General features: G+C 43.3%; 6 protein-coding genes across 6 annotated transcripts; 5 read left to right on the forward strand and 1 right to left on the reverse strand.

Moving 5' to 3' along the window:
- Positions 1-3704: 3704 nt before the first annotated feature.
- Positions 3705-5392, forward strand: LOC108062860 (protein phosphatase 1 regulatory subunit 36). Its single transcript, XM_017149706.3, has one exon. The coding sequence runs from the start codon at positions 3824-3826 to the stop codon at positions 5288-5290; it is 1467 nt and encodes a 488-aa protein (XP_017005195.2). The 5' UTR covers positions 3705-3823; the 3' UTR covers positions 5291-5392.
- A 384-nt stretch (positions 5393-5776) lies between these two features.
- LOC108062861 (peptide deformylase, mitochondrial) lies at positions 5777-6743 on the forward strand. The gene is made up of 2 exons (XM_017149707.3): positions 5777-6117; positions 6291-6743. Exons 1-2 carry the CDS (start codon positions 5839-5841, stop codon positions 6600-6602), a joined length of 591 nt encoding a protein of 196 aa, XP_017005196.2. The 5' UTR covers positions 5777-5838; the 3' UTR covers positions 6603-6743.
- Positions 6744-6891: 148 nt separating this feature from the next.
- On the forward strand, positions 6892-7790 carry LOC108062722 (peptide deformylase, mitochondrial). Its single transcript, XM_017149504.3, has 2 exons — positions 6892-7348; positions 7415-7790. Exons 1-2 carry the CDS (start codon positions 6944-6946, stop codon positions 7724-7726), a joined length of 717 nt encoding a protein of 238 aa, XP_017004993.2. The 5' UTR covers positions 6892-6943; the 3' UTR covers positions 7727-7790.
- Positions 7791-7822: 32 nt separating this feature from the next.
- Positions 7823-8203, reverse strand: LOC108062723 (uncharacterized). The gene has a single exon (XM_017149506.3). It carries the CDS (start codon positions 8201-8203, stop codon positions 7823-7825), a length of 381 nt encoding a protein of 126 aa, XP_017004995.2.
- A 95-nt stretch (positions 8204-8298) lies between these two features.
- Positions 8299-10065, forward strand: LOC108062761 (protein phosphatase 1 regulatory subunit 36-like). Its single transcript, XM_017149561.3, has one exon. It carries the CDS (start codon positions 8414-8416, stop codon positions 9920-9922), a length of 1509 nt encoding a protein of 502 aa, XP_017005050.2. The 5' UTR covers positions 8299-8413; the 3' UTR covers positions 9923-10065.
- A 98-nt stretch (positions 10066-10163) lies between these two features.
- Positions 10164-11907, forward strand: LOC108062762 (protein phosphatase 1 regulatory subunit 36-like). The gene has a single exon (XM_017149562.3). It carries the CDS (start codon positions 10280-10282, stop codon positions 11741-11743), a length of 1464 nt encoding a protein of 487 aa, XP_017005051.2. The 5' UTR covers positions 10164-10279; the 3' UTR covers positions 11744-11907.
- Positions 11908-12042: the final 135 nt, after the last annotated feature.

A 12042-nucleotide genomic window follows, 5' to 3' on the forward strand; every position in this document is an offset into this window, starting at 1 on the left:
CGTAGGGGCAACAAAATAATCCCACCCTCAAATCAGAAGTGTCAGCTTATGTCAACCCCATTGATTGACCTTGCGGGTTAATAATAGGGTTCCCATATCAATTATGCATAGAAAAGTAATTTTTAAGGACATGCGAGTCGAGCAGGTGTGCCCAAATGACTACCTACACATTATTAATCCGGCTAATTACTTCAAAGGTTATTTCTGGAAAGTATGGAATTTGTATTTAAAAAGAAATGTTTGAGCTTTTGCTGACGACAACAAAAAGGTTTATTTTAAAACTCCTTTCAATGCCTTTTTGTGTGCGATGGCAGGACATTAAAAATGCCTTTGGGGGCACGTACCCACATCAAAATCATACCGTGACTTTCCAACCGTGCGACATGCAATTGAACAAATAAATCAGCGGGCTAATAAATTTTTAGCAACGCCGGCAGGAGATGCCCCAAAAGAACGGAGGGCCAAATCCAGGCTTCGATAAATGCTGCCATAAATGCTCCCAACTGCCAACTGCCGACTGAGCCATTAAGGAAGCCGAGTGAACGGAGCGAAGGACAAAGCCAGATTTCAGGCGACAAGGCAGGGAGTTACACTTGGCTGACTTACTGTAGCTGTTGCTCTTGCCGCTTTTCCAGCTTTTCCTGCCTTTCCTGCCTTTTCTGCTTTTCCTCTGCCATTGAATGCTGTCGCCTGCTGTACCACACGGCGTATACGTGTTGTGTCGCACCATGAGTTTCCCTTCCTCCTCTCCTCCGCCAAACATCGAACAATATGATTAAAGGCCATTTTTAGCACCTGTTCTGGCTGTTTATTTCGGATCGAGTATTAATTGCAATTTATTTTTTATGCCAACACTCGAGGTTCTCGCATGCAATTAAATTATTTATGCATGAGGGCATAAGCTATTTGAATGCTTATTTACATGTAGCCGAGCGTGTGTACTTTGAACACATTTAACAGGGAACGAATGTCACTCGCAGGAGGCATCCACTTATTTCTGCTATTCAGCCGGGAAATTGTAGCCAATAAAAGTGTGATAAATATTTGTAGAAATTCTTGTTCTTCTGTTATGTACATTTTCCATAAAATAACTATCCAACAGAATGCAATAGAGCACATTTTGCTACAATGCTGCTGAAATAAAAAGTTAATATAATTTAATTTAATTTACAGTCGGTTCATTCCCTTTACTCTTCCTATATTGTTTTAAATTCAATTGGCAGGGCAAAAATCAATAATTACTTCTGATAATACCCAAATTAATTCGGCCAATGACGAAGGTGCAAACGACTTGTATTTAAGCTGTTGGAAACCTGGCAAGTAATTAAAAGCATGCATATTTTTTCCCTTTTATTTAATTAAGGAAATTGGCAACAAATTGGATTATTATGCGAGTTGGCCTGAAAATTAAAAAATATTTTTGTAAAATCTTTAAGATAATTTATCCTCTGGTATAGGTACATGAGAAATATAAATAAATTTATTTTAAATGACCTCTGACATAGGAAGAACCGCAAAGCATATCGTAATTAAGACATTTTTAATATCCGCTTTTGATTTTTCTTTCCTCTGCTTCAGGTATTCTTTAATTATGTCCCGCATTTTTTCATTTTGTCCCTACTATGTTCATTTCACACAACGAGAAGCAGCAAAGGATTGCCTGCAAAAGGAACCCCTAACAATGGGGAAGAATACTTATATTAAGAACTGTGAGACCGCAGGGTAAAGAGAAGTAAAAAAAAATTAAAACCATAGATTATGAATCCAGAAACTAGTTGGTCTAGCAATTTATATGCGAACATTTCAAGCGTTATGTGCCCAGCGGAGTTCTAAAAAGTCCGCTTGTTGACAACATGTCAAAGTAAACAATGCCGCCAAGAGCTGAATTCACTTTTGCATTCTTTTTCCGGTTCGTCCCACCCTTTTTCAATCCTTCCCAACGAGCTAAGTGCATTTAATTGAAAGAACTACAAATTAGTTTCTGAGTTGTTTTGCAGTCGGTCTGAAAATGCCATTTGACTGTGACAGAATAATAGCTTTAAGGGGCGTATACCTGCGACAAAAGAGGGCTTCTAGGAAATATTCATATAATAAAAAGTCTGAGAACTTCCCTCTAGCCTTATCAAAATAGAATAGTCATTTTATGTATATTGTCAATATCACAAAAGGAAATGAGTTGGAAAGGAAAATAAATCATAAGTTAAAAGGCTTTTTGAAAATATAATAAGGTAAAAGTAAATATTTCTTGGAAATGCATAAAGTGTACATGTCTAAATGACAAAACACCGATATAAGTAGTTTGATATTGGCACAGATTTTTAAGCATTTTTACACAGATAATTGTCCGAAGAAATGTTAAAATTGATTGCATTAACAACTTTATATTTTAAAAAGCAAAAAAAAAGCTTTTAATTATCACATTTTACCTGTTGCCTTGGTAAAGAGAACAATTGAACACAACCATTAATAAAAACAATAGCGAACAATTGAGTTTTTTATGGAACATAAACGTCAATTAAAAATATAATAATACAAAAACAGCCTCACACTTTCGGCAGTGAATGGTGTAAAAAGAATTGTATGGATGCCGCAAAAGAGGCTTCACTGTGCCGCCATCGTTTGCATGAGTGACTTAGATTTAGGGCCAGAGGCTTTTTTTTATCCCGCGTGGGAAAGAGGATTCGCTCGTTCTTTTGTTGATTGTTGGTGCGTTCAGTTCCCACATAAATTTGCCGCAAGATGCTCATAAATTTTGCCTATTTGGCGTTATGAGTGCCTCACAAATACAATGTGCAGGATAAGAAACCATGTCAACTTAGAAGGCTGGGAATAGATATGATGACAGCATCCTGGCATCATCTTAATTTGCCTCAAAGCTAAAATAAGATTAAGCTATTAAAATACGCGACAGGGAATTTTATCCTGGTGGGTGGTGCATAAGTAGCTCTACTAAAAGTATATTACCAACTACATATTTAAAGCAAATAAAGTGCGTTGTAAATTCAAATAATTTATTTGAATGAATGGCCAAAGTTAAACCAGTGTCTTTGGAGGAACCATAAAAGCCAGAAAGCTTTGGCGATGTTTCTACACAAATGTTGACTATAAAAAAGCTCAAGGACTCAGGACTCTCTTCTAGCTTCGTATTCCATTCGGCAGTTAGTCCACCAGCAACAACAAATAAGCAACAACCAAATATATTTTTCGTAATTTAAATTAATACAATTTTATGAAATGTACAAAAAAACATAAACGACTTTTACACATCAATTGGCTTCTGAACTACACTTGGCTAAAAACTTGTATCTTGGCAAATACGCAATTGTTCAAAAAGTTTTGGCCACTTTCAGGAAAATAAAACTAAAATTGGAGAACTAAAACTTTGAACAAAAACTGCTCAACTGGTTACCAACTTTTTGTTGGTCGAATGAAAACAAAATTGTTTTGGGTAATGGGCCAAACTTTCGAGACAGTCGGTTCTTTGAAAAACACATTAGGAGCTAATTGGGAAAACAACATTGTCTACTTTTCTGGTTTTAAAATGCTTCCAAAATGTTGGGACTGCATCGAAATATTGCTGGGTATTTAAAATAATATAATTATTATTAAAGCTCTATAAAATCACCTTTCCGATTGGTAATAACGTAAATATCATTAATAAAATCAAAATAATATTAAAACTTTGGCAGTTCGTTTTTCAAGTTTTAATCCACACAGATCACTGTCATATTCCACATCAAAGAAGAGAAAAAATACAAAAATTACAAAACATTTTAAAAGCTAACCCTTATAAAAAAAACCAGGACACAAGTAATACAAAGACATGAAGAGGGTCCACGTGGACAACTACACTCCGAAGTATTATAGTGGCAAGTGGTCCTGGAGTGCGGAGAAGGACTGTCTGGAATTCGAGCCCCACAACGATCTCGAGGACGCCAGGGAGCGCTATATCACCACCAATGGCTACAAGTTTCTGCGCACCATCGACCAGGAGGAGGAGCTCATTTTCCGGCAGGCTTATGTCCGGGATCCTGGCACCTATGACTTTGACACGCTGGTAATCAACGATGTTCGCGATTTGGTTCTCTTCCTGATGCCCAGCGAATTCCTGACCTACCGCTTCGTGGAGTTCATGCACCGCCCGGCGGTCCATCGGCTCATCCACGCCCTGATCATCTACTTCGAGTACTTCCTGCGGATGGTGGAGTTCGTCCTGGTGCGACGCGACGAGCTGGCCGATCAGATCCAGAGCGATCAGACCATCGAGATGAAGAAGATCTTCTCCATCTACCTCAGCCAGTACCGCCTGCTGGTGGCCCGCAACTACAGTGTGATTCTGAAGGGCGAGGGCGACATGGCCAACTACTATCACCTGAAGGAGATTGTCAATATCTCGGACACCAGTCGAGATAGAATCTTCCACGAGCAGTTCCTCGCCGTGACGACCCAGATTGTCTGGATCTCCATGCATCGGCGGGCGTACAATGTCATTGAAATGGAGATGAACCGGCTCTTTCGATCCGATCACTTTGTGATGACCCGTCCGGAGTATCTCAGCTTCACGCCGGCGGAGCGGAGTCTGTTGTACGGGAGGAACAACAAGCTGGTGAACTATCGCACCCAAGTCTCGCCGCTGATCCAGGAGTTGGAGCACGTGGCCGAGGAGGATATGCCGATCCTCTGGATTGGCGAGCGAAAGTATAGGGGCACCGATGTGCGCATTGTCGAAATGGAGCTGGAGTACATTGTTCCGGGGCCTCAGCTGCGGATGATCGATGTGGCCCATGGCATTTTGGGTCATCCAAAGGCTCTGTACAACACCATTTTGGACCTGGACTGGCCCACCGTTCGCTACTCGAACTTCTCGCTGGGCTACGATCCGTATCACATTATGCGCCAGCCGCACCTGGACATTCCCCGGATCGACGCCTTGAAGGTGCGCAATATGAGCGAGCACTACGAGCACTTCTACAAGGTGTACCGCATCTACGAACCGCACAGCCTGCAGATCCTGAACAAGTGGCTCAAGCGGGACAAGCTCGTCCAGTTCTACCGCTCCGGGGGACTGCTGCTCACCAATGTGGTGTCCCGGTGCGAGAAGGAACTGGCCGATAAGGTCCCGGTCACCAAGGTCGATCAGGTCATCTCGAACTACTTCAAGGTCAAGTCCAGACTGCGCAAGGGATCTCCGTACGAGGCGGACAACATCAGCATCACGTCCTCGCGATTCGGCGGCTTTATGTCGCCGCGCCAGAAGAGAGCCGTCGCTCAGGAATACTATTTCGAGTGATTCGCCAGATTTCGAGGCATGGGAAGGAGGTTTGGTTTTAAAAGACTACAAAATTTAAATTTCGTGAATAAAACCATTGCAGTTCTTTAAATTGTGGTCTGATTCTCGGCTTAGATTTCTTTGAAGCAATGATAAAATTTTTAACTAATCTGGAAAATCGTTAATTAAAAAATAAACGAAAATACCTTCTAGTGACCTAAAAACTTGTGTGATAAATTATAATAATAATTATAACTGTTAAAGTGTGATTTTTAAAATAAAACTTATAACAGTTACGTTCCCTGGTGATAATTAATAATATTAATTTGTAATTAGAAATAATTAAAATAGAGTCTTTAAACTTTAAATTATCAATACTAAATAATAATTTTCCACATAAATATGGAAAAAATTAGACGCATCGACTTATTCTTCCCACTGTTTTTTAATGCCTGATCAGCTGATCCGAAGATAATGCTATCGCACCGAAATCTCTTGCTCGACAGTTCCATGCAGCAGTTGCTCGATAGACATTGTTCAGTTGAGAGCCGCATCTTTTGTCCGTTATCATGTCCGTTCCGCCATATCGGCACTTCACCCAAATCGGGGATCCTGTGCTCCGTCAAAAGGCCGAGGAAGTTTCCCCGGAGGAAATCGACAGCAGGGAGATCGACCAAATTATTGACCGCATGGTGAAGGTGTTACGTCACTATGATTGCGTGGGCGTGGCAGCGCCCCAAATCGGAATACCTCAGCGTATTATCGTCATGGAGTTCCGAGAGGGCAAGCAGGAGCAATTTAAGCCAGAAATCTACGAGGAACGAAAAATGTCCACTCTTCCTTTGACCGTAAGTGAATATTGGATCTCAAAATATTTTGATTTATACAAAAAATGTGAATAATAATATAATTTTTGAAGATTTTAGTTTGAATTCTATTGTTACTTTAAAGTGCAATCTATTTTATACTCAAAGTGCAACTGCAGTCCCGTGATTTCACACCATAAATCATATGCTTGCAGGTCTTCGTTAATCCGGAGCTGGAGATAATCAGCAGCCAAGTGAACAAACATCCCGAGGGTTGTATGAGTGTGCGGGGATATTCCGCTCAGGTGGAGCGCTACGACAAGGTTCGGATCCGGGGGATCGGTAAGCTGGGCACTCCGTCGGAAATGGAACTGGAGGGCTGGAGCGCACGGATCGCCCAGCACGAGGTGGATCATCTCAACGGTACCATCTACGTGGATCGCATGGATATCTCGACCTTTAACTGCAACACTTGGGACCAAATCAACGCAGCCGAGGGTCGTTCTGCCATTTGGTTTCATAAGTAGATTACTTATAGATTCCACTTAATTATAAAGATACAGTTTTATTACTTGATATAGAAAGTACCAATTGTTTTTGAGTTTTAATGGTTCTGTAATTTTTTTGTGGTTTATATGGCTTGTAAAATATAATTTCAAATTTGGTTATTTTATTTTTAAATACAGGACAGAAATGGGAGGCCTACTTTTATATAATCATAGGTTAATTTCAATTTATTTGAAATATCCAACTGGCAATGCGCGCCAAATTCGAAAACTATTTTTGGAATATATCGCATATTTTCACATCTCTAGCCGGTCAGCTGGCCAACCCAAAAAAGAGGTTAACCCACCAAAGATTATACAAAATGCTGCTGAAACAACGGATAAAACTATGCCAAAGGATTCTGGATCACCGCCGCTTCCTGGGAACAAGTCCTCCTGCGAGTCAGTCCTTCAGGAAGTGGTACCAACAACTGTGGACCACGCAGCGCACCAATCTGCCGCCCTACGACCACTTCACCCAGATTGGAGACCCCGTGCTGAGGCAACAGGCGGCTTTGGTGCCCAAGGAACACATCGAAAGCCCCGAGATCGAGGCCATCGTGGAGCAGATGGTCAAGGTGCTGAGGAAGTTCGACTGCGTGGGCATTGCGGCGCCCCAGATTGGAGTTTCCCTCAGGATCATAGCCATGGAGTTTAAGGGGCGAATCCGAAAGGAGCTGCCCGAGGCGGTTTACCAATCCAGACAAATGTCGGAGTTGCCTTTGACTGTAAGATGGGGATCCTAACTATCACTACATATAGTTCCAACCCTTCTAACTACCTCGTTTTGATAGGTTTTCATTAATCCCGTGCTGACGGTAACCAACTACTCCAAACTGAAACATCCCGAGGGCTGCATGAGTGTGCGAGGATACTCCGCCGAAGTGGAGCGCTTCGAAGGAGTGAAGCTTACAGGAGTAAACCAACTAGGAACCCAAAGCGAACTAGAACTGAGCGGATGGAATGCCCGGATAGCCCAGCACGAAATGGATCACCTGGAGGGAAAGCTGTACACCGACCACATGGACCGCTCCACCTTTGCGTGCACCTGCTGGGAGGCGGTCAACACGAAATCCGGACGCGTGGAGATACCTTTCTACAAGTAGTTAAGTCGCTGGGGGATCGCTTTGGCTTTGTATGTATGTATATAGAATATACTGATTGAATGGATGTAGTTATATTGTTGAAAACTATCCCTGGTCTTAGTCCATTGGTTTCGAGGGTGAACAGACCCGCAAGTTGTGATTGGCCGCTCCCAGGGCCGCCTTGGCCTTGAAGTACTCCGGACTGTCCCACATGTCGCTCTTGTCCATCATGTAGGTGAATAGCTCGTTGTATTCCCGCTTCAGCAGGCGATGCGAAGCGGCCGTCTTCAAACGCTGCACCTCACATAGCTGGGAGAGAATCGATTGGAACTCGTCCGCCTCATCCTCGTCATTCTTCAGACTGAGCTTGGCGAGATGCCCGCTCAAATGGGAGAATTCATCGTACTGTTGGCGTAGATCCTTCCCCAGATATCTGAGCACGGCGGTGCGCAGGATAAACTGCCGTATGACCGGATGGGCATTGTTGCGCCGGAACATCTTACCGGTATACTGAACAGGTGTCGAATTGGAAACAAAAAAAACCGAAGACTTTTCTAAGAAATTGACAAAAAAGATCAGGAATTCCCAGCTCTGGAAACTTTTGACTCATACGCCAAAACTCAAACTATAGACATCACATCCATCACACCGACAGCACTTGAACAATACCTGTATACATTATCACCACTCTTTTAGCCTCCAAACATAATGAAGCGCGTCCATGTGGATAACTACGCCCCAAAGTACTTCAGCGGCAAGTGGTCGTGGGATGCGGATAAAGACTGCCTCCACTTCCAGGCGCACAACGATCTCGAGAACGCTCGGGAGCGCTACATAACCACCAACGGATACAAGTTCCTACGCACCATGGACCAGGAGGAGGAGCTCATCTTTCGGCAGGAATATGTGCGACCGAAAAGCAATAACAGCGACGTTGTGGTGCTGGCAGATATCAGAAATTTGGTACTCTACTTGATGCCACCAGAATTTCTGTCCTACAAGTTTATTGAATTCATGCACGAGCGGGAGGTGCTCCACGTTATCCACTCCCTGATCATATACTTCGAGTACTACCTACGCCTTGTGGAGTTTGTGCTCATTCGTCGCGATGAACTCTCTGGTCAGATGGGCCAAGTCCAGAGCGAGCAGACCAATGATATGAAGCGAACCTTCTCCGTTTACCTCAGCCAGTACCGCATGCTCGTGGCCCGCAACTACTGCCTCATCATCGGCGGCGAGCGCAATTTGGCCAAGTACTATCACATGAAGCCGATCTCGAATATCTCAGCCACGATCCACGATAAGTACTTCCATGAGCAGTTCTTGGCTGTGGCCATCCAAATAGTCTGGATCTGCATGCATCGCAGGGCCTATTATATCATCGAAATGGAGATGAATCGCCTGTTCCGCTCGGAGCACTTTGTTTCCGCCCGTCCTGAGTACCTCAACTTCACGGAGGCGGAGCGCAGTCTTCTCTACGGCAGAAACAAGAAGAACTGGAATTACCGCGTTCAGGAATCGCCACTTGTCCAGGAGTTGAAACTCGTTCCGGCCGAGGATCTGCCCATACTGTGGATTGGGGATCGCAAGTACAGGGGCTCCGACAGACGCATTGCCGAGATGGAGCTGGAGTACATTGTGCCCGGATCACAGCTCCAACTGATTGATATTTCCCACGGCATCCTCGGACATCCTAAGAATCTGTACAACACTCTTCTCTACCTTGATTGGCCGGCCGTGCGGTTCTCAAACTTTTCCGAACAGTACGATCCCTACCATATTATCAGGCGACCTCTCCTGGAAATTCCCAAGATAGGTGAACTTCAGATGCGCAAGATGAGCGAGAACTATGAGCACTTCTACAAGCTAAGTCGAATCTATGACACGTGCACCCATTATCAAATTTGTCATTGGGTCAAACGAGATATCAACATTAAGTTCTTTCGCTCGGGAGGTCTGCTTACGAATGTAGTGTCGCGATGTGAAAAGGAGCTGGCAAGCACATCTACGGGCCCAAGGGTTGACCTGATCATATCGAACTACTTTAAGGCCATGTCCAAAATACGCAAAGATAAGAAAGATTTTGATAAGGATAGCACTTCAAACACTCCTCTTGGTAGTGCTTCCTCGCGATTTAGTGTTAAGAGGTCAAAAAAAGGCTCAATATCGGCGGCGTCACACAGATCTCTTTCAGACAAATTCGGATCCAATTTGTAGTGATATAAATACGTAAGAATTTGTTTGGAAGAGACTTCAATGACACTGCCGAATAAGGTATTTTCAAAAACAAATTTTGTATACAATTGTACCACTTCCATGCATATGTGCAAATATATAAAAACTAAATAATTTAGAAATATATCTCAATACCTTTAAATAATAATTCCTAGGAAGGAAGGCTTAAGAAAATAATATGAGCTATATATGTGGAGTGTCATGGGAATTAAACTTCAATTCTCAGGTACTCTGAAAATGGTTATAACTCCACTAAACGTCGTCGCGTACACAACAATATACTAAGTACTTTAAAAATATAAACTATAAAAATACAGGACATTTACCCATTCGATTACTATGAAGCGCGTCCATGTGGATAACTACGCCCCAAAATACTACAGCGGCAAATGGTCGTGGGATGCGGAGAAAGACTGCCTCCACTTCCAGGCACACAACGATCTCGAGAACGCTCGGGAGCGCTACATAACCACCAATGGCTACAAGTTTCTACGCACCATGGACCAGGAGGAGGAGCTCATTTTCCGACAGGAGTATGTGCGATCGAAGAGCAACAACAGCGACACTGTGGTGATGCGGGATATTAGAGATTTGGTTCTCTACCTGATGCCCCGAGAATTTTTAACCTACATGTTCGTTGAGTTCATGCACGAACCTCCGGTGCACTCCGTGCTCCACGCCCTGGTACTATACTTCGAGTACTATTTACGCCTGGTGGAGTTTGTGCTGGTTCGCCGTGATGAACTGGCGAGCCAAGTTCAGAGCGAGCAGACCATCGATATGAAACGGACCTTTTCCGTTTACCTGAGCCAGTACCGCATGTTGGTGGCCAGAAACTACTGTGAGATCATCAAGGGCAAGGGCCTGATGGCCAAGTACTATCACATGAAGGAGATTTCCAATATTTCGGCCACTATTCGCGATAAGTACTTCCATGAGCAGTTCTTGGCCGTGGCCATCCAAATCGTATGGATCTGCATGCATCGCAGGGCCTACTACATCATCGAGATGGAGATGAATCGCCTGTTCCGCTCGGAGCACTTTATTTCCGCCCGTCCTGAGTACCTCAACTTCACGGAGGCGGAGCGCAGTCTTCTCTACGGCCGAAATAGTAAGAACCTTAACTATCGCGTTCAGATCTCTCCGCTGGTCCAGGAATTGGAGTACGTTGCCCCGGAGGACTTGCCCATCCTGTGGATAGGAAGGCGCAAGTACAGAGGCACCGATGCTCGCATCGCCCAGCTTGAGATGGAATACATTGTGCCCGGATCACAGCTCCACTTGATCGATGTATCCCATGGCATCTTGGGGCACCCGAAAAAGCTCTATAACACCCTTCTGAATCTCGACTGGCCAGCTGTGCGTTATTCAAACTTTTCTGAGCAGTTCGACCCGTACCACATTATCAGACGACCTCACTTGGAAATTCCCCAGATAGGTGAACTTAAAATGCGACAGATGAACGAGACCTATGAGCACTTCTACAAGTTTAGTAGAGTTTTTGAGCCGGTCACCCATCATCAAGTTTGCAAGTGGGTCAAACGGGACATCAACATTGCGTTCTATCGGTCAGGAGGTCTGCTCACAAATGTGGTATCGCGATGTGAAAAGGAGTTGGCCAGCACATCTGAAGGACCGAGGATCGACAAGATCATTGCCCATTACTTCAAGATAATGTCAAAGATACGAAAGGCAGATGTTGATAATACGCCTCGTATCAGCGAGGTGAGCACTGACAAATGGCTGCCAAGAAATGACGGTTCTGCGGAGAAAACGACTTATAAACAGGGTAAGAAGTTGTAATCAAAGCTTACGTCCTAGGGCTTTACTTTCAGCGAAACCTCATTTGGAAAACAAAAATGTCAGGTTGTTGGAAGTGCCTTTTTTAAGCGATAAATTGCGTAATTTATACATTTTCAAACTGTGAACATATAAAATAAGTAGATTAATAAAAGCTTTTAAAACAAGATAAATATTAAAACAATATACCCCTTTACTCTACCAGTATAGGGTAAAAATATGGGTGCTATACAATTTCACGATATTTGCTCGTTTTGGAATTAGAAACTACTTAAAATCATGACAAAAACAATAAAATTTGA

Source organism: Drosophila takahashii, chromosome 3R, assembly GCF_030179915.1.
Source record: "Drosophila takahashii strain IR98-3 E-12201 chromosome 3R, DtakHiC1v2, whole genome shotgun sequence".
Taxonomy (NCBI): Eukaryota; Metazoa; Arthropoda; class Insecta; order Diptera; family Drosophilidae; genus Drosophila; species Drosophila takahashii.